The 22,097-nt window shown below is 30.9% G+C and overlaps 1 protein-coding gene across 1 annotated transcript; it reads right to left on the reverse strand.

The window, feature by feature from the left end:
- Positions 1–2,345: 2,345 nt before the first annotated feature.
- LOC122596292 lies at positions 2,346–6,156 on the reverse strand. The gene is made up of 8 exons (XM_043768841.1): positions 6,141–6,156; positions 5,924–6,059; positions 5,295–5,401; positions 4,194–4,253; positions 3,622–3,699; positions 3,480–3,545; positions 3,263–3,376; positions 2,346–2,883 (listed from the first exon to the last, which is right to left on the reverse strand). Exons 2-7 carry the CDS (start codon positions 6,041–6,043, stop codon positions 3,355–3,357), a joined length of 453 nt encoding a protein of 150 aa, XP_043624776.1. The 5' UTR covers positions 6,044–6,059; positions 6,141–6,156; the 3' UTR covers positions 2,346–2,883; positions 3,263–3,354.
- Positions 6,157–22,097: the final 15,941 nt, after the last annotated feature.

Raw genomic sequence — 22,097 nt, forward strand, 5'->3', positions numbered from 1 at the left:
AATTTAAGTGGAAACAAAGAGTTTGAATATTTAGTTCTAATACATATCATTGTTTAGTGGTTGCTAACTTATTATTCCATATGAGTCAAAGTATTTAGTGTTTAGGTATGTCTGTATACAGGAGTTGATGCTAGAAGTCATTTTTGCAATAATAAGGGTGCGGTCTTTCTAACAAATTTAGTGTTAAAGAAGCTTTACATTGACGATGAGGTTTTTGCTATGCTATCCGTATTAAAGAAGGTGTTAGAATCATAAAAGTGAGAGTGATAAACGGCCATGTTTTGACAGCCCAAGAGATTGTCAATAATGTTAATGGACGTGACAATGAAAATAGCATTTAGAGTGTGAAACTGTCATGGTGTGACAGAAAAAATTGCCATTCTTTGGCATCTTGGAGCTTTTAACGAAGTAAAGCGTTTTTGTGATAAATATGTATGGGGCTGCAGCAGGGTTCAGTACTGATGATTTTTAGGAATCAAAATTCATGGGTAGCCTGGAGCCCGACATAGTGACAAGGTCAGTCAGTCCAACTCCAAAGATCAAAACTTTAGTATTTGTGTGACGTTGGCCAGGCGAAAACCATTGATACCAATGCTACGTGTTTTATACATGGCTTTGTCTTTCATGCTAATTAGGTGACGGTGAGGTTATATCTCCTAGATTTGTAATCGTGAAAATAACTATAGGCAGGTTGAGCATATATAGGTCTGGTTATCAGTTTGTGAGGATAATCCAAATTTGAGAATGCCTTGATAGATCGAATTGTTGCTAGAGAACTTTGTATCTCGGTAATTAACTGCGAATTGTTGCTAGAGAACTTTGTATCTTGGTAATTAATTGCTTCAACAAAACACAAAAAATCTTTTTTTTCCCTGAAGGGTTTCGGGAAATGACATGGGTCACCAAGTCATTTCGGTGAAGATTTTACTTTTTAGCAATGGACCCTTGACAGGTTGCTGGACTTATCTAAGGAGTGTTAATGTACACATACTTGTTTTGGATGCTGACAACCCTCCTAGATATGTGAATTTTTCCTCATTTACAATCTCATTTAAGCCAATTTGTATATGTCTTGGCTGATGTGATAATTAAGATTAAAGTACTATAATATATTTAAATAATACGAATCCGAGGCCTAATCTTGATGAAGATTTTAGACTCTTGGGCAGTCTAAATATCTGACTTATCTTATTTGCGTATCTATGTAGGCATAAAAATTATGCTAAAATCCCATTACAGTATATGGTGTTAAGCATAGTTACTATATTGGTAATTTGCAGGCTGAAGGCAATACTGCAACAATATCATCTCTCCTCATAATTATATTAATGTGTTAATGTTATTATGTGTTAATATGATTTATATCCTGATTATGATTATGATGACACGTCGGTTTCACTTTTCAGTTTTGGACACCCTGATCGTAGAAGAGATGCTAACTGATGAACCACATAAGTATAATTTATTGAGAAGACGGTTTTGGAATGCCATCAGACTCACCAAGGTATGAGTATTCTATAGTTTGTTGGTTGTTTTGGTTGGGTTAACCTCAGATTGAAGTTGGTTAATTAAACTGCAATAGGTTTGACAGTCTGAAAGTCAACATATATACATATATCTTCTAACCTACAAAAACAGCCTGAAAACCATTATAAAAAAAGCATACCTGCAATAAAAATAAACATCACAAATGCTGTACATTATTAACCATAGAACAACCTGCAGTAAGAAAATTATTAATTTATATTTACCTCTCATTATCAATGATGAAAATTGAATTAAGAAATTAAAGAAGGATGCAAGAATTTGAAATTGAAATTCAAATGATAATAAAAGATGAGAAACACTCACCATTCATAATTGCAAGAAACTGGTTTGTTGCACATCAATCAATTCATTCCCATGTTATAGACATGCACTATTTGGCTGGTTTTATTAAGGTACATAATTTTCATCACATTCGACTGCAATTAATGATATCAAGAACGTAAACAAATTCTAATAATTCAAAGTCAACATTTACAGTACCATTTTGCAATGTTCCCTGAAAATACTACATGTTAATCATTGGAGAGTTTACGATCTGATAATATAGAGGCTAGGATGACTGCTCCACCCGTTGTTGCCTTCTACCTCCAACTGAAACTGCCTGCTTGATTGGGCCATCAACATGATGGCTGATGTCAACAATATTGCTATGGTCTTTGCCCAAATATGACAAAGGTTGGTATGATGCAACGAGCATTCTTATACTGAAGTTTCTGTTTACATGTACGTATTAAGAACAGCATACGAATTGATTAATTTTTTCAAGTAGTAATGCTAATGAAGCAGAAGTTGACATATATAAGAAAAACTTAAAGAAGGTATCCATTACTAGGAAATCTGGAAACAACCAATTTAAAACCATCACATCCAACAAAATTCTAAATCACTGTACTATACATCTCAACAAAGTATTGGGCTCAAACCGATGAGAAGACCTTATCAAGTAGAAAGGTTCAATCTAGAATGCAAAAGCATTAAACATGAAGTACAAAATGATTTTAAACATATTCAAAAAATAATGTCACTAGAATTTATGTTGGTTACTATCTTCTTGAGCTTCAATAACAAGGCCTCTCATTTCATCTTTGTCATAACTACCGATGAAGTGTCATAACTACCGATGAAGTCCACCTGCTGTTGCAATGTAAGATGAACACCAATCTGCCAAAATATGCAGTTAAAATCGCGAAAATAGGACAAAATACTCGATGAATCCAAACTGTTTCCTAGCAAAGTATGTTGGAATTTCCTATCGATCCAAACTGGGTATTAGCTCAAAAGCTTCTGCAGCAAAAATCAACGTCCTGATTTGATGCTTCCGCCAATTTCTGCAAACTAAACAATGTAAGTTGATTAAATTAATTTACTTGAGAATGAAACATACTCTTACATCAGATAATGGGGTTAAATTTGCAAAATCCTTAAGGAAACTCTATATATCTGAATCACTAATGCTACCATTTGAGCTAATTGCCACAGATGGACAGATAAAAGGAAACACATGATATCCTTTGCCACTTCTTAAAGTTGTAATGATACTTTGTAGACAAAGACATGTACTAAAACATAAAGCCTCACTAATGTGAATTTATCAAAATAGTTGTGTTTCATGAATGACATTTCTTTCATGTTCGACACAATTCTGTAGAAAGTTACGCAAAGGCTAATAAATACTAAATAAATTCCTTGTATATAGGGAGGCAAGAACCGGTACCATTTGGATAATTGAAACCATAGTCGACAGGTGACTCAATAAGTAGGACCACTATTAACCACCGCTGCCATAACAGCTCCAACCAGCACTAGTTAATCTTCATCCAGTTTAAACCTTGAATATCAGATGCGAATGAATAACTTCAACCTCAATAAAGGACATAATAAAGCATAAAAACACACGTGACATAAGAAAATATGACATTACAAGACCTTACATTTCCCAAATCGGCATCCTTATCAACGATATTTGATGTTTTGCCTCTTGGGCCAGGAACTTCAACCTACAGTACCCAGATATCGCACATTAGCACAAGAGTCAATGAGGTTTACCATCTAATTTGTATTACTAAAACCTACAGGAGTGATTTCCCATGTGAAGGCACCGTTATCTCTGGCAGCAATACCACGCTCAAAGCTTTGTATAGCAAAGTCATCCTGCATTCATCAATTAAATTTGTTACTACTATAAAAACTGAAAGCAGAACAAACAAAACCAGAGAGCTAGAACTTAGTTTGTATAAATATGATACACACAGAATCAGTATTTTTAACATTGCTTTCTAGAACTTGGTATGTAGAAAATGGGACTATTAATAGTGCATTAATATATATAGAATGGCATGCAATTATCAGGTAAGTGAGTTGGACTTGATACAATATATGACAAGTAGTTTGCGTTCTCATTCACCGATTTATAATAATAGGTCGAAGAATGGAAACCGAGGTTCCAAGAAGCAATTATTCAAACTTTAACGATTTAATAAGTAGATAGCAGATTCCAGATGTGAAATCTGTCATGCTTCCTTAATAGCTTGACACTACATAATGGACCACTAACTATCTATTAACATTTCAAATGTCCATCACTCTGTCTTAATGTAACAGGGGAGGAGGTATTACTCACCTCCATTCGAGAATATATTACTCACCTCCATATGTGTGGGTCCAATGACATCGAGAGCTTCCGCATTGGCTTAGCCTCAGGCTCACTGAAACGACAATTCAAAAACCAAGTGACTTCAAGCAACTACCAAAACTGAATGGACAATTCAAAAACCAAGTAACTTTGAGCAACTAACAATCTGTTGGTCTACATGACAAAACAGTCAAGAAAATCAAACAAAGATAAATGCTTGCAAAGTAAGATTTCATTCGTTAACAAAGATAAGTGTTTGTGACAATAAGTCCATGGATCAAGATGCCAAATAAAAAACAACCACAGAGAGCCTATCTAAGCATACATTAAGCCCGCTATTTTAATCACAACACTTAAAACAAAAGATATATTCCTTGCATCCTAAATATCAAGAAAAGCTCCTTCAACCTCAATGTTGATGTTTGTCTTGCTACTTATCATGCAACTTGGGTATGATTACTTTGACTTCAAATTCCACGTACACGTCACCACATTATAAATAATCAAAAACTAGCGCCTGTAAATTTTTCTATTTATCTAAGACTAGGTGTCTCATATGACTTTGCACACTGTACCAAAAATTATTTGTCAATGTCAACAATGCCTGATCCTACTCTTGTTTCCACTTCCACCCAACATATGGTTACCCTGCCCAAAACAAGGGCAAGAAAGAATGTGATATTGTCATTAATGAGAAAAAGAAATGTAAAGGTCACACCTAGTTCATTGAAGAGCAATACATGACGGGGACATCATTTGACAAAGCTTGGATGCTTAGATTGAAGTTTAATAACTATAACAGGTTCACCATATATCATGATTTAAATAGGATCTTATATTGTAATATGTTGGCAAATAGAAAGTGTGTATATAAAACGAGCTCAGTGGCACTCATTAGTGAGGTAGAGAATCTCATCCATGTTCCTCAATCGACACTATTATTTATATAAAAACCTCCATAAATAGTACAGATACTGATAGTAAATTTTAAAGCAAGACAAAGCATACCTCCATATATAGTACGAATACTAGTGATAAAATTTAGCACTAGGCAAAGCTTGCTCAAATCTTGTACGAAAAAGTTATCAATACAAGGATTTATGGTAATAATGACCTTGCTTCAGCAATGTATTTGGGGACATTAGACATGCTTTCCATACCACCAGATACAACTATATCATTAATGCCCAATTGGATGCTCTGTGCTGCCAAGCATGGTTGCTGCAGTTACAGAAAAGAGTATGTTACACATTTTTTTTATGAAATTTCCCATAATCTAATCTCATAATAACAAATGCACAACTGTAACTTGAACGATATTGTCACAAATTAAAAGATGGTGCATCCCCGATGCACAAACTTTGTTAATCGAGGTACTAACTACAGTGTTCGGAATTCCTGCACCTAATGCTGCTGCTTGTCTTACACGACCCTGACCCAAATTCGCACCAAGAACGTTTCCAAAGTAATTCACACAGTTGAGATTCAGATTCAGATTCAACGAAAATGACTTCAAAAAAACTCAATTGATAGCACGTAGTTACACACACTAATTCACACACATATATCAATTAATGACAAAAAATGATTCACTTACATAATCAAATTGAACAAAACGACTTCAAATTAACCGTGACAGTATAAAATCTAATTCGGAACATAAAATTCCACAATTACTTAAACAAACAAAATTTCTAAATTTTTATAGATACATATATATATATAGATTCAAAGAGAATATACCAACGCATTTATAGTGAAAGCAGAACAGAAGAACAGAGCGATCATTAACATGCTCTTCAATAGTATAAAGAGGAAAAACGACGCCGTTTGATTCACATAAGAAAAGCGTAGGCCACACATTCCGTTTGTTCCATACCTACAATGATCATAAGAAACTCAAATCATGAATCGATTAAACATGATTAATCGCAAAGTAGGCCGGATAATAGACGGCGACCGGAGAAAAAAGGAGGTCGGAGAAGAAAAGGAGGGCGGAGAGGAAAAAGAGCCAGAGAGAATTAGGGTTAGACATGAGAAACAATAAGTGATTTGGGGTTTTTGTTCAAGTGGTAAAATGACGGATATACCCCTCCGTGTTTAAATTTGTATGTAGGGAACAAGTTTTAATCTGGACCGTAGATGATGATAGATAGATGACCAGGATGAATTTCTTGGTTTTCAAAAAAAAAAGAGTTTTGCATTTGATCTTTTACCCTTAAGATATTATTATTATTTATTATTATTAGAAAACTAGAAAAGTGTTTGTAGATATGTTTACAAAGAGTGGTCTAAAGTGGTATGTATTTTGTATATGAATTAAAAATATATAGATTATAGATTATATATATAATTTTATTATATAAATATAATAAGTTGGGTAGTGAAGATGGAGATAAGTCATCGGTGCCACATAAGCATTTTTTTCAAGTCAATAGACATGTTTGCAAAATCAAATAAGTCAGCAGTGCCATGTAAGCATTGGTATCTAGTCACCTGATAGGTTATGTTTTTTGGACAAAATGCGTTGTTATTTACAAGACACTTTGAGAGATCGTTACATTACACTCACATTTCGTCATAGTTATCTACGCTCACAGGTCATTATCCCTATATTATATATATATATATATACTAGAGCGATATCCTATATTAACACACGGTTGCTTATACAATTTTGTTCGAATATTCTTAAAAGTCGACAATCTATTATTTAGCATTTTTCTTTTTACTAATAAGAAGTTGTAATTTAATATTTTGTTCTTGACATTTTTTTTATCTGGGCCGACAATCATTATACTTTGTCAAAAAACTTTAAGATTTCAGTGGGTTTTAGCTTTTTCTCTTTTCGGTTGTTTTCAAATGCATATATAAGAAATTAATTAACAAAAAACAAAAAAATAAGAAATTAATTAATAAATCATGACATTAACATAAAAAAAAAACATTGTTGACCTGCTTAGTTTGTTGGCACATCAGTTAAAATATATATATATATATATATATATAGGGTGAGGATCCTGGAAGAAGGTGGTTTAAGAAGGGAAGGGAGAGAATTTGCTATTGTCCAATAAAAAGACGACATGTGTAAAATTAATTTAAAACATGCGGTGGCAATATTGTAAATAATGCAAACTTTTGTTATAGGCGACGCGGTGACAATATTGTAAATAATGAGCTCCGTTACTAATTAACATTCCGTTATCTTCGTTAAAGGAATTTAAATTCATATCCATACAAAAAAAATAATTTCAGATCTACAAGCATTTATCAGATCTGTCTTTTTCAAAAACCAAAGTTTTTTTCTTTCGACACATATTTTGTCTGCACATATGGTGGATCTTCAAGAATTACATGGAAATGCTGGTAATTATTAATTCTTTTTAGTTTTTGTTTTTATTTTATTTTTTTAAATTTATATTATCCTTTTTTTTATATACTATTAATATAATTTTGAAAAAACATTACGACAAAAAAGGAACCAGTATCAGTTTCAACATGGATGGGATTTTTAATTAGTATTTGTTTAAAGCTGAATTATTTTCAGTTTTAGATGTCAAGCTGATAGACGTAGCTGATAGTTTCATTAGTTGAATATACTGTGAAGTTGATCCAGTCTTAACTATCCGACTACATGTGTGTAGATTATTCATATTTAGGTGTAAAATAAAAAAGGTAAAATCATCCACATTGTGTAGATTATTCTGAAGATATTGTAAAGCTGATTCAGTTTTACATATCGCCTACATTTATGCAGATTATTCATATCTAGGCGTATTAAAAAGGTAAATAATCTACATTTGTGTAGATTATCTGAATATACTGTGAATCTGATTCAGTTTTAACTAACGAACTACATTCATGAAGATTATTCATATTTAGGCGTATTAAAAAAGTAAATAATCTACGTTGTTGTAGATTATTTTGAATATACTATGAAGCTGATTCAGTTTTAACTATCCGACTACATTTATGTAGATTATTCATATTTAGGGGGTAAAATAAAAAAGGTAAAATCATCCACATTGTGTAGATTATCTGATGATATTATAAAGTTGATTCAGTTTTATATATCGCCTACATTTATGCAAATTATTCATATTTAGGCGTATTAAAAAAGTAAAGTTATCTACATTTGTGTAGATATCTGAATATACTGTGAATCTGATTCAGTTTTACCTATGCAACTACATTTATTCAGATTATTCGTATTTAGGCGTATTAAAAAAGTAAATAATCTAGGTTTGTGTAGATTATTTGGATTATATTCTGAATCTGATTCAGTTTTTAGTATCCGACTACATTTATCTAGATTATTCGTATTTAAGTATTAAAATTAAATAAAATAAATTTATGTAAATTTATGTAAATTTATGTATAGATACTGTGAAGCTGAGCTAGTTTTGAATGTTGGACTATGTTTATGTAGATTATTTCTATATTCTACATTTGTGAATATTATTTTTTTTTGCAGAGTGCGAAGCTGAGTCAGTTCAGTTTTTTTTAGCTTGTTTTTTTTTATTAACATAATATTGGTTCTTTTAGCGACATTACATTAGTGTAGATTATATGTGGATAGTGTAAAGCTGATTTAGTTTTAGTTATGAATTACATGTAAATTATGTGTTTTTAAGATGAATGATAATTAAATGTCACACGCTTTTACGCCTAGGTTTTTGGTTTTTTTTGTGAAGCTGAATCAGTTGCAGTGTTTGTGTGTGTTTTTTATTGTTCATAATTTTGACCCCAATTCGCAGTTATTTATGATACAGGATCATCTTCTGCTGAGCTTTCTCAAAATGGAACCCCTCATGCAATGGAGATGTTACCACCTGTTGGAATTCATAAAAAAAGCCTAATGGCGGAGATGCATTCGACCCAGGTGTTGATGATGCCCACAAACCTTTTAAAGGGAAAACATTTCAGACGATTGAAGAAGGTTTTCGTTTCTATAAGAATTATGCCAGGAAAGGAGGTTTCACTGCAAAATTAGGCAGTTCTTTTGTTTCAAAAGGTAAAGATGGTGTCAGGACTATGACAACAAAGTATTTTAATTGCGTGAAACAGGGTAAAAAAGCTTGATTAGCTTTGGGTTGGGTCATCTTGGGGTTGGGTTGTGTCAACTTGGGGTCTGGGTCAGGTTGCGTCATGTTGGGTTAGCTTGATTGGCTTTGGGTTGGGCCAGCTTAACACAATCTACACAAAATGTAGATTAATCTACAAAAATGTAGATTATGGGTTTCGGGTTAGCTTAGGGTCAGGTTGGGTCATCTTGGGGTTGGGTTGGGTCAGCTTGAGGTCTGGGTAAGGTTGGGTCAGCTTGGTTAGCTTGGTTTGGGTCAGCTTGACACAATCTACACAAATGTAGATTAATCTATAAAAATGTATATTATGGGTTTCGAGTCAGCTTAGGGTCAGGTTGGGTCATCTTGGGGTTGGGTTGGGTCAACTTGAGGTCTGGGTAAAGTTGGGTCAGCTTGTTTAGCTTGGTTTGGGTCAGCTTGACACAATCTACACAAATGTAGATTAATCTGAGCCAAACTGAGTCAGCTACACACAATCAGGCAAAAAGGTCTAATAGTAAAAACTCTGAAATACTTACTTATTAACACCAAAAAACACATAATTTACATAAAAAGAGTCAAAAATTATAAAACTGAATCAGCTTCACATATAATCTACACAAATGTAGATTATTTAGGTTTCAAAAACAAAAAATGTAGTGTGACCAAAAAAAGGCCAAGCTAAGTGTAACAACCTAATGAAAACCAAACTGACTCAGCTATAGATAAAGTCTACACAAATGTAGAATATTTACACATTTAAAAAAAAAAATACAAAACTAACTGTAACAAGCTAAATAAAATATTAAAACGAATCAACTTCACATTATCTATACATAAAAATCTACACAAATGTAGATCATGTAACAATTTAGTCTATCAGTTCGGTCTATCAGCTTGGTATGTATCAGTTTGGTATATCAGTTTAGTCTATCAGTTTGGTGTATCATGTATCAGTTTTCCATGGAAAAAAAAAATAATGACAATTAAAAAAATAAAATTAAATTAAAGACACAAACTATTGCAAAAAAATTTGAAAAAGTTACCTTTTTTAACATCTTTCCACCATTCGCAAACTGGTTCTGAATCTGAAAAAGCAAGCTCAGATTCATCTAACTCATGTGTTATATTTTTCCTTATTTTTAGTAATTTTTTAACGTTTCCTGCAAAAATTAATAAAAAACTAAAATTAATTAACTAATTTCTATTTAAAGTTATTCAATTTCTGTAAAATACGTACTCTTAGATGAAGATGTATTCGATTTAGATTTCATTCTGAATAATTATAAAAAAAATCTGGAAATAATTGGATTCTTATGGAACACAACATAGGTTATATCGAAAAAAAATAATAAATAATAAAGGATGTACATGGAGTTAACGCACGTTATATAAACTAACAGATCGTTAATAGTTAACGGAGAAAATAATTACAAAAATGCCACCTCGTCGCATATAACAAAAGTTCGCTTTAATTACAAAAATGCCACCGCGTGGTTTTTTTAATTTGACACATGGCGATTTCTAATTAGACAATTACATCTTTTCTCCTTTCTCTCCTTAAGTCACCTTCTTATTTGATCTCTCATATATATATATATATTTGACACATGGCGATTTCTAATTGGACAATTATGCCTTCTCTCCTTAAGCCACCTTCTTATTTGATCTCTCTCCTATGAGAACTATTTGATTTTAATTATGTAATATATAGTTTAACTTTTAGTATTTTAATATTTAATTATTAATTCATAATATATAGTTTTATTGATTTTTAAGTTAAAATAAAAAAAATTAAATAACTTTGAAGGAAGATGTGACTTTATTATGGGTGATTATATTTTTTGGTATGTTTAAAAAAGAAAAAAGCCAATACGATAGTGAGAAAAAAAAGTAAAAAAAAAAAAAAAATACTTGATGGAAGTGATCTTAGACAAAAGAAATCATAGAATCTTTATCTTTATATCTATAATAAAGAAGGATTGTTTTTTCAAAAATATTTTTAGAAAGATTATGATGTGTCATGATCATACATTTTTTAAAAAGTTTTTTCTTTCATTTATGATGTCATATTTGACAAAAAAAAAAAATCTCACTTAATGCTTATTTAAAATTCCTAATCTTTTATTTGAAACAAATAAATCTTAATTTTTTCTATAAAATATTATGAAATGTCTTTTTATACTATGTTTACGCAACATGACTCTTATTTTACGTATCATTGTGTTAATCGATTCATTATCTTCATATAAATTATAATATATTGATAAGAAAAATTACATACATTCTTTTACATTTTTTTGATTTTAAAATTTTGATTACAATGCCCGGGTTGAACCCAGGTTACTTAGCTAGTTATGATTATATATTAAGATTTACATAATAATTCCTTAGCATGTCGTTGTCATAATCTAATAATCAGACATGCAACAAATGCAAAGGGTGCCTTTACACGATGAGTCTACTAGGGATCCTCCTATAGGCATGTTATTTAAGCACACTTCGGCACAAGGATCATATTCGCAGCGTTTTGGAGCCATATCAAAGATATACGTTTTATATTGATCACTGTTTGACAACAAAAATAACATACACAAAAGTTAGCCAACAAAAAACATATATATATAAAAGTTAGGAATATAAAAATAAATAATCTACTTTCAGGTAGTTAATTAATACAATAACAATAAATCTGTTAACTATTAGAATAAGTCAACTATATATAAGAGAATTATAATCACTGAAGACGAAGATGTAACGCAACTAATATAGTACCATAACCCTTGCAAAATTCTTCTTGTGAGGCAACAACAGCAAACATGTAAATAAAGAGAAAACACATAATAATCTTCATTATGAACTCAGATTTAACAATGTAATATTATCACTATTAAAGAAGAATACTTTAAAAAAAGTAAACGTATTAAATCCCAATAAGAGTATTACGAGTATATCCCAAATGTAGAGGTATTAAGCATGTTGATGATGACCTTATATTTATAATGGCCTTGGTATGTCAAAAATATAATTATTTTTAACAATTTAATATTATTGTCAATTTGTCATTCATCTAGAGGTTTTTCTTTCATGTGGGGAAAATCAAAATTTAAACTTTGACATGATGTAAATTAATAATAATTGATATATTTATAATATTATAAGTAAAAGAGGAGGTTGGAAATATCTTGACACCCTTAAAATCTCTTTTTAGGTCTAATATTTTATCCTAATTAGTCTAGAATTTATATTAATATTTAAAGAAAAAGTCTCATTAATTTAAATTTTTTTTGTTTTCCATCATAAATTTCCACTAATGAAATATTGTACATTGGTATGTCAATACAATTTTGATGATGTCGTTCAATTTAATAATATATTAGATTATATTTTTATAAATTATAAATATTACTAAATTTAATATTTTATATGAACACAATATGAACTTTAGATATCTATCCTAAACTCCATTCAAGATTCATTTTGTCTCTCAATCAAAAAGTATAAAATTTTATCTTTTTTTATTTAATATTAGTTTTGCGTATTAATGTTTATAAAAGAGCAACCTAGGTTTTAAAATCTTGATTAAGAAATTGAACATAAAATATTCATTTCATTTTCATTAATCTAATTATTTTTATCTAATATATCTATAATACCTTAAATGAAATAATTCACAACATAAATTCTTTTATCCATAAAAAAAAAATATACACTACCTCCTCTAACATCAATTATTTTATATTCACCACCATTGTTGCCCCCACCATCTGTCACCACCTCCATTTGTCACCACCACCACCACGCGCCATTACCAGCATCGTCGCTGTATTGTGCGTGCATATAACTCGTATATTGGCCTTAGTACGTCAAAATTATAATTATATTTATCAATGTAATATTATTGTCATTATTTCATTTAGTACAGGTTTTTCTTTCATATGGGTAAAATCAAAATTTAAAGTTTGACATGATGTAAACTAGTGGTTTTTCAAGGGCTTCGACCATCGTGTCTACATCCACAATTACAGTTAAATGTTTGCAATATAAAATAAAAAGTCGCTAACTAGAAATCTTAAAACATTAATTTATATATTATATATATATGTATATGTATATATATATATGTCTACATATGTTATATTAACATATATAAATATGATAAACCCGGTGTGTTTTATTTATTATATAAAAAAAACCAAACTTCTAGGATCTACGCAAGAAAAACCAAAAAGGACAACGATTTGGTAAAATCCGAAAGGTCATACGAGTTGAGACATAAAAAATAAAATGTAAAAATAAAAAATAAAAAAAATAACCCTGCTTAAAATTTTGTCATATTAAATACATAAATAAATTTATTTTTTAAAAAGAATTTAAAAAACAAAGCAAATAAAAACATTATAAAAAAATAGATGAGTTACATCAAAAACAAAGATAGACAAAATCTAAAAAACCTTAAATAAAAACAATATAATTACAGACCCGTTAAAAAGTTTGGCATATTAAACATATACGTTTTTTTTAAAAAATAAGCAAAATAGCATACAGCTGAACAGTAGCCTACTAACTTGCTTCACTATTTATCATTTGATCCCTCTTAATAGAGGTATATATAATAAGTATTAATTAATATAAATTGAGAGTTAGAAAAAAAAAAAATTTTTAAAAAAACAATTTAATATTATCACAAAATTTTTTCTTATCAACTATCAATATATGGTATTTACTCTACATTTTAATGTATAGTGTTCAAATCTTGAAAATGTTTTCATGAATGGAGACAAGTTTTACAAAATAAGTTTAAACAAGAATTGAAGTTGGATAAATAAAAAAAAATGTTAAATAGAGAGTTTCATTTAACATGTATAAAAAGTTCGTACATTTTTATATTAAAAGTCTACCTCTTAAATTTTATGGTAAATATACATCTATTTAATACATTTAGATTATTATTATCATTGAAAATCTTTTTTACATTTGAGAGTGTAAAAATTAATTGTTAGTAACAACATATCCGCTCACATTAAATGGAGCGTGGTTATGATTCATAAAAGGGAGGTGATTTTTATACTGCAAACTTTACTTCTCTTACTGCAACAAAATTTTTAGTATTATTTTGCCCTTATTAATTAATTTTAATTTTTTTTATTACTCCGTAATTTGATCTAATCACAAGATATTTACCCTATTTTTTTCATCTTTTCTTTTTCTTGCTCTGACGCTGGCGGCACATCAAGACACAGGTAATCATAATATCTTATTCCGATTGAAACTATATGTCGATCATATTACAAATTGCATTTCATGTGACAATCAATATTGTTCATTATTAACACAACATGTCTTTCATTTGAGAAAAAAACCAATTATTATATACTATTGGTTGAAAAAAGAAAAAAGGATACAGGACAACTTCAACTAGTCGAGATCCTTCTAGATTTGAGCACGTGGAATCATTACAAGCACACAACCCTTTAAGCTCTACTTGTGAATTTCAGAGTAGATGTGAAGTGTTCGAGGGATCTAGTTATATGCATCTTGAGAACGACTTGCTTGATTTAAATGTCTGTCCTAATATTTTAGGTGATTCTATTTTGTTCAAGTAGGATGTGATGGTCAAATATGAAGCTATATTTTGTTCGAGTAGGATGTGATGGTCAAATATGAAGCTATACATCAGCTAGGTTGACTTTAGCTTGGCCCATGGCTTTTGCCAATGTTTTGGGTTGCTATTGTGTTTTGGTCATCGTTGGATTCTAAATACAAACACTTTCTTGGTTGTATGTTCTTTTTTTCTTTCAATTGTGTGATGAATTTTTGCAACTGGTCATGTATGGCGTAGTTTTGAACTTGCAAGACAATATCACTTTCTTGTTTTAAAGTATTATCTTTCATTCCAAGTAATTTAATGAGTTGTTGATTAGTATTTCTTCTCAAACTCAAATAACATATGTTGATCTTTATTGTTACTGCATTTATAATCTATATTTTTTTCGTAGTAGCAAGTAGTTAAAATCTTTGTGACTAGTTCAGTTACAATATGTGCACCAATCTATCATAAGACTTATATCAAACAGTTTATGGGCACTACAAAATCAGAGAAAATAGAGTTTTATATGACAAGCACCAAAGCTCAAAATATCATGGATTCCAAAAATAATAAGCAATAAACGTGATTAAATGTTCGTTGCCAGAAAAAGTAAAAGACATAAATGAGAGTGGGGGGTAAAACTAATTTTATGGGTAAAGTAGTTACTAATTTAAAAAATTTTAATTAATATGGGCAAAGTAGTCATAACCAATATTATGCAGTATAAGAATAAAAGTCTGTAGTATAAAAATCAGCCCCCTTCATGGAACTTGAATAATGGTGTTCATAAAATTTATCTAATATTCATTTAGTAACAAATTTTTTTTTTCAAGATTTTTCTTGTTAATTCCCCTGTTAGTACAAAATAAAGAAATTTATTGTATTTTTCAAATAATTTTATTTCTATACATTTCATTTCTTTTGTCAGCTTTATTTCTTTCAATTTTTTTTTCATTCAAACACACACTAAAAGATTTAACATAATAACATATAAACAGGTCTTGATTTAAAAAATACTTTAGCCCCAAACAACTTGAGCCCCTATACTATAATTTTAATAAATTAATGTTTGCGTACAACTTTGTTTTGAGGGAGGGACTCATCTCCCTCAAATTACCTAAACAAATTACTACACATCATTTCAACTTTCTAATATTTTTTTTCCAATAATTAGTGGCAACCATCACTCCCAATCTTTTTTTCATCTCTCTCAACTCCCCAACTTTTTTTCCATCTCCCTCATTTCTCTCCTTAACTTTCCAACCTTTTCTTCCATCCTTTCTTCCTCTCTCCGCGAGAATAATACACCCCACCCAACCTTTTCTTCCATCTCCCTTTTATCTCTCTTGAGTGCCGGCCAAGTCCCTTCTCATCTCCCAAGCTCTCTTTCATCTCTTTTAAGATCCGCAAGCCATCACCATTATTCATACCCAGCTACTGCCGTCGATGCTCGTTATGCCACTGTCCCTGCTGCTCATTAGTTGTTAAGACATTGCCGGTCTCCATTACCATCACTCAACCACTTTCCTTGTCTCCATTAATCTGTATATAGATATAGATATTTATAGGGTTATGATAGGTCCCAAAGGAGATAACATGATGGTTTAAGATGTCTCAAAGAGTTGTAGAGAGGGGGGTGGTCGTGAATACAACTTTTAACTTTAAACCAATCTGATGAGCTTAAAATACTTTTAATGCGGAATATAAGTTATCTTCAAGTATTTAGACAGATTCAGTTTGAGATAAACATATTTAATGAAACTATAAGTATATGAACAGAATATAAAGAAAGTAAAGTAAAGTGCAGTCTAAAGAACAAAGTGCAAGCTAATTTTCATATAATTCTTTTATTGAAGAATAAAAAGAAATTACAAGTAGTTGTGGAACAGATTAGCCTACAAATCTAACTTCTTGGCTGAATAACAAGTTACAACTTTGTTTCATTACTCTACTAGCTCAAGCTGAGTACAACGTGGATCTAAGCTGATTAGCTTTAATCTTTGTGAGAGTAAATGAATGGATGCACACATTCTTGAGACACAATGGCTGGTTTATATAGGCATTAATACTGCCTTGGATGCCGTCCATTTCTTTCCACACGTCTTGATCTAATGGCATCTGCTTGATCACCTGGTTATAGTGACTTGTCCTTTTTGTTGTGCAGCAACAACTATAAATGGACACCTCAAGAATGTTTACAATCAACAACTGACACTTCTAGAATGTCCTTTCTGATACTTATCCAGTTGATTGGTGATATAAACAAAGTTGTAACAACATTGGAGCACTTGCAAGACTCCAGACTGAGAATGTACCTTCCAAGCTAACTACAAGACTCAACTTGATTTCCATCCATCAGATTGATCTTCTATCCTTGTTCTTCATATTCGATTTAGACCAAGTGCTTGTTCTTCGTTGATGTAGCTTGAAAGATACTATCTTTTTATATGAAGATATTCAGGTTGACTCAGCTTGGAAGCATCAAAGCTGACTCGGCTCCAGAACCAAGTACTTAAGTAATTCTTAACATGTTTGTCATCATCAAATCTTTAAACTGTTGGCTCTAACAGGTTATATATAAAAATATATATAGGGAAAAGTGGGGGTGTGATTGTCATATACCTAAGTTAGGTATAGAACCCTTACATACTAATTTTTTTAGTATTTTGAATAAATGATTAGACCCCTATGTTTTTTTTTTTTTTTTGCATTAGAAAATAATATGTGAGGTGTTCTATATATAAGTTAGGTACATGACAAGTTGACAACCATATACTTTCATCCATCATATACATCAAATTTGGTCCTTTAGAGTGAAAAAGGACACCAATACCTTCGCGTGAAAAACACGTGAGGGAGTTAACAAATGGGATAAAACATCCGTTTACATAAATGACTGAATGTGATCCTTATCCTCCCAAAAAGACTATCAATATCATTTTGAATGTGATCCTTATTAGGGTAAACCACGGGTACGATTTCAGCCGTTAACTTATTATTTAAAGTGTGGATTAAGGAACAAAACGCTTTGTAGATCTATGTGATATGGTTATGGGTGTAAACGAGCCGAGCCGAGCTCGAAGAGCTCGATAAGTTAACTAAGCTCGATTATCAAAAGTTCGTTGTAACATCCCAGTATTTTAAGGTAATAGAAAATTACCTCTTTTCGTAGTTTTGACATTAAATTAATTTCCTAGTATTTTGTTTTGAGTTAAGGGGTTAATTTAGTTGAAACTTTAGTGGCCAACGGGTATTTTACCCACAAAATACAAAGTAGGATGGGCCTAGCAGGGAGAAAAGCCAGCCACTATGTCGATGATTCATGTTTTCCCACTCAAACTCTTTTCTCTTCTAACTACTTCCCCTTCTCAAAATCCTTCAAATCCATGCAATTGAAGCTTCAAAACTAAAAGTAAAGAATTGTAATCCTGAAGCAATAACAATAATCATCTCCAATTGAATTAGAAATTGAAGTTTGGGGCTTTCTTGGAGGTGGTGGTGGCCGAAATATTAAGGAAGAAAAAGGGGAAGAATTTCAATTTGAAAACCCTAATTCTTTGTCTCTCATTCTTAAGGTATTGATTTCATAACCCTAGTTTTGTTTGTTATTGAAATTTAGGGTTCTTAACCTTAGAATTTGGGGGTTTTTGTTAATTGAAATTTCCAAGAAGAGCCCTAATATTTGGAATTGGGAATTTGTTAGTTTGATTTAAGAGTTGGTGATAATGGAAAATCCCCCATAATAAGAAATTCATATTTGGTGGTGTTTGGCTAGAAATCATGAAATAAAGTTCTATCATGAAAACTTTAGAGTTTGTTGGAAAATTGTTTAGTAGCCAAACACCATAATCTTAGAGTTGTTGAATGCAACTAGATGTTTGAAAGTAGTTGAGTCATGGAACTCATAGATGATATGTGATTATTCATGTATAGGTGTTGAAGAATAAATTGTTGAACTTGTAGCCTTATTGTGTCAAGTAGCCAAGTTTGAGGTGAGTGTATATGCATATAATCATGTTCTTGTCACTAGAGGTAATAGGTGGGTAAATTCCTATGACCCATGTGATAGTTGTTTGTTAGAACTAGTAGGTGGGTAAATTCCTACTAGTCAATTTGTTTGTAAGAGCTAGTAGGTGGGTAAACTCCTACTAGCCAAATTGTCCATGGCCATGTTGAAAATGAATGTATGTTGTTTGAATTGTATGATAATGCCAACTTGCTAGGCTTATATGGTGCTTGATGCACAAAGTTGAAAAGACATGATTATGATTATATGTGTATGCATTCACTAAGCGTTGCTTATGTTTTAGTTGTTTAACTCTCTTATAGGAGTTGGTAGTAGCAAAGGTAAAGAAGCGATCGAGTGAAGTTAGAATTGGAAGCTCTTGCCATTTGGAAGGTTGGCATTTTGGATAATTTGGGTAGATGATCCCTTTGGTACCCATTGGCTTTTGATACATGTCCTTTGGTCAAATTATTTTGAATAAACTTCTGAAAAGTTGTAGTTGCGTTGGATACGTTAGTAATGGTAGGAATTGTAACTAACTTGACAATTACCCAAGTAGGGTTATCGACTTGTTTGTGAAATTTTGTAGTCAAAGGTCTTGTAAAAAGGAATGATTTCAATGTATGGGTGATCTATATGCTGTAAATGTCATGTTTTAGTATTTGGAAATGTCGAAGTTGAAATGGTGTTTTGGTGTCATCAAAAAGAGTCAAGTGCAGGGAAACCTGATTTTTGATCAAAAGTTTGCTATAGGTAGCTCCACTGCGCCGCAGTGGGAGCCTGTCATAGCTCACTGCGCCGCAGTGGGCTTTTGGTTATCTGCTGCCAGGGAAAACCACTGTGCCACAGTGGCTGTGTGGTGCCTCACTGCGTCGCAGTGAGCCTTCTTTCATTTTCTGCTGAAGTTTTCCACTGCGCCGTAGTGGAGGTGTTTTGCCTCACTGCGCCGCAGTGGGCACAAAAAAAAAAAATTATTTGATTTTCGTTTAAATAGGTTTGGGTTCTTACATTCGTTAAAAAGCTTGTTAGTCTATAATATATTAATTAATGTGCATAAATATTGTTATATTATATATGAAAGCTCGTTTAAGCTCGCGAGCTTGTTCGAGTTATGTATTCGAAGTTCGAGCTCGAGCTCGATTAGTAAACGAGTCAATAGTTAAGCTCGAATTCGACTCGAGCTCGTTTAGGCTCGTCTCGAAACGAGCTTTTTCCGAATCGAATTTGAATAATTCGCGAGCATGATTGACTCGTTTACACCCCTAGATATGGTGTATGGTTGTTATAGGTTAGGGACATAGTTCGAATCCTAGCTCTTACCTATTTCCACTTTTTTCTCTTTTCAAACTTTATGTATCAGTCAACTTTTTGGGCCTTATGCTGCCATTGGGCCTAAGCAGATTTTTATATTAAAATTTTCTGAACCCCATATCACAATTTGCTAATTTTGTTTCATTAGAATTTACACGTGCTTTTTATCTTTTTATTTGGGTTTCTTAATTTATTATTTATAAATAAATAAAATATTTCAAGGTTAAATACTTTATTCATAGACCACCAACACTATTAGTTATAATATTATCATTTGTTAGGCTTATATTTACATACTAGTGCTCAAACCCATCTAATAAACAGGTAGTTTCAAAATATATTAATCAAACTTGAAAATTGTAATATTAAATAGATAGCGAATAAAAATAAATTCCCTAAAAATAAAACATAAAACGAATCAAATAAAAGAAAAAGTTGAGGAAGTATGTTTATAATTAGAACGTAAAATAAACTAATTGAAAACATGTATTCAAAAATAGAGAATTTGTAATATAAATTATACAAAATAAATGACTTATGTGAAGTTCAAATCAATTATCAGTCATGTTAAATACTACATTATATATAAAGTCTTCAATAATCATAGGATTGTTCGACTCATTAACTTGTGTCACATCTTAAACATACAATCTTAACATAATGTGAGTATTAACCTAACAAAACTAATCAATAATAGTAGCACTAACAATTAGCAGCCCATGAAAATTTTAGACTCCAACTAAGAAATAATACAATACATGTATGTATTCATCTATATACATATATAAAAAGAGTAGAGTTGGAGTAACAAAAAGCAGCCGATCATATACTTACCCAAAGAAACCACAATGTGATAAACCAAATTTTATAACAATATACCTAAAAAAACTAAATAATCTCTTACAAACTATAATTAAGATATTGAATTTAGTTAAACTTTTTTTTCAATTTTAGTTAAATAAAAAATTTATAATTTGTTATATCTAAATTTAAGACAAACACAAACAACAATTTTAGATATAATTATGCAAAGTAAAGAAGGAAACATGTTAAAATTAACTTCATATAAATATTGAATCTGGTTAACCTTTTTTTAAGACAAAGACATGCAAACAACAATTTTATACTATAATTATGAAAACTAAAGAAAAATATATAATTTGAAAAATACATACTAATTCATCAACAAAGACATCTCGAACTTTTTGATTTTCTTCGGATTGTGTCAACTCCAAAACAGTCCATACATGCATAACACGTAGTCGTAGATGATGATTAAATATATTAACAAAGTAAACAATTCAAAAAACCTTTTGGTCGTAGGGTTTTTTTAATGGCAGTAGGTTTTTGTTTGGGTTTAGAATATGTGACGGTTTTTTCTATGATGTATATATATAGATAAATAAAGATAATAATAATATAAGGTCGGCCATTTGTTTATTTATTAAAAAAGTATTAAAAGAATAAAGGATTAATAAGGAGAAAGAATTAAGCTCAAGGAGGGTATTAGGCCAGTGGCGGATTTAGCAAGTCAAACGAGGGTATGCAAATTTATACTATGATATTCTTTCATTATCAAATTCCGACAAATATTTGTGTTATTTATGGTCAGGTCGGATCGGGTCGGATTTTTGGATTTGCTTTTGCTTTTTTTTTGGACCAACCTGCTCTAAAAATCATAAAATCCTTAAATATACATAAAACAGTAACTGAACTCGTAACAATTAAATCAAATTATAACATTATAAACATCTAAAATTGTTAAATATCTATTCATATATCTATACATTAACAAAGTTATATTTTAGTTATACATCTATATAAATTAAATAATAAATTCTCATTTTAATGTTTTTATTTGAAAACCGAATGTGATGTAATTTCATAATGGGAAGTGATATTCGTACCACGAAATTTGATAAATTTACCACTAGTATGCTATAAAAC

Source organism: Erigeron canadensis, chromosome 4 (assembly GCF_010389155.1).
Source record: "Erigeron canadensis isolate Cc75 chromosome 4, C_canadensis_v1, whole genome shotgun sequence".
Classification (NCBI taxonomy): Eukaryota; Viridiplantae; Streptophyta; class Magnoliopsida; order Asterales; family Asteraceae; genus Erigeron; species Erigeron canadensis.

Bases quoted from the DNA above. Each gene is read 5' to 3' on its own strand.
- LOC122596292 (XM_043768841.1), bottom strand. From the start codon at position 6,043: ATGTGTGGCCTACGCTTTTCTTATGTGAATCAAACGGCGTCGTTTTTC. The intron at 4,254-5,294 runs GTCATTATTACC...TTGTCGTTTCAG, and splicing joins AAATACATTGCTGAAGCAAG to TGAGCCTGAGGCTAAGCCAA. The intron at 3,377-3,479 runs GTAAGGTCTTGT...CTGATATTCAAG, and splicing joins AGGATGCCGATTTGGGAAAT to GTTTAAACTGGATGAAGATT.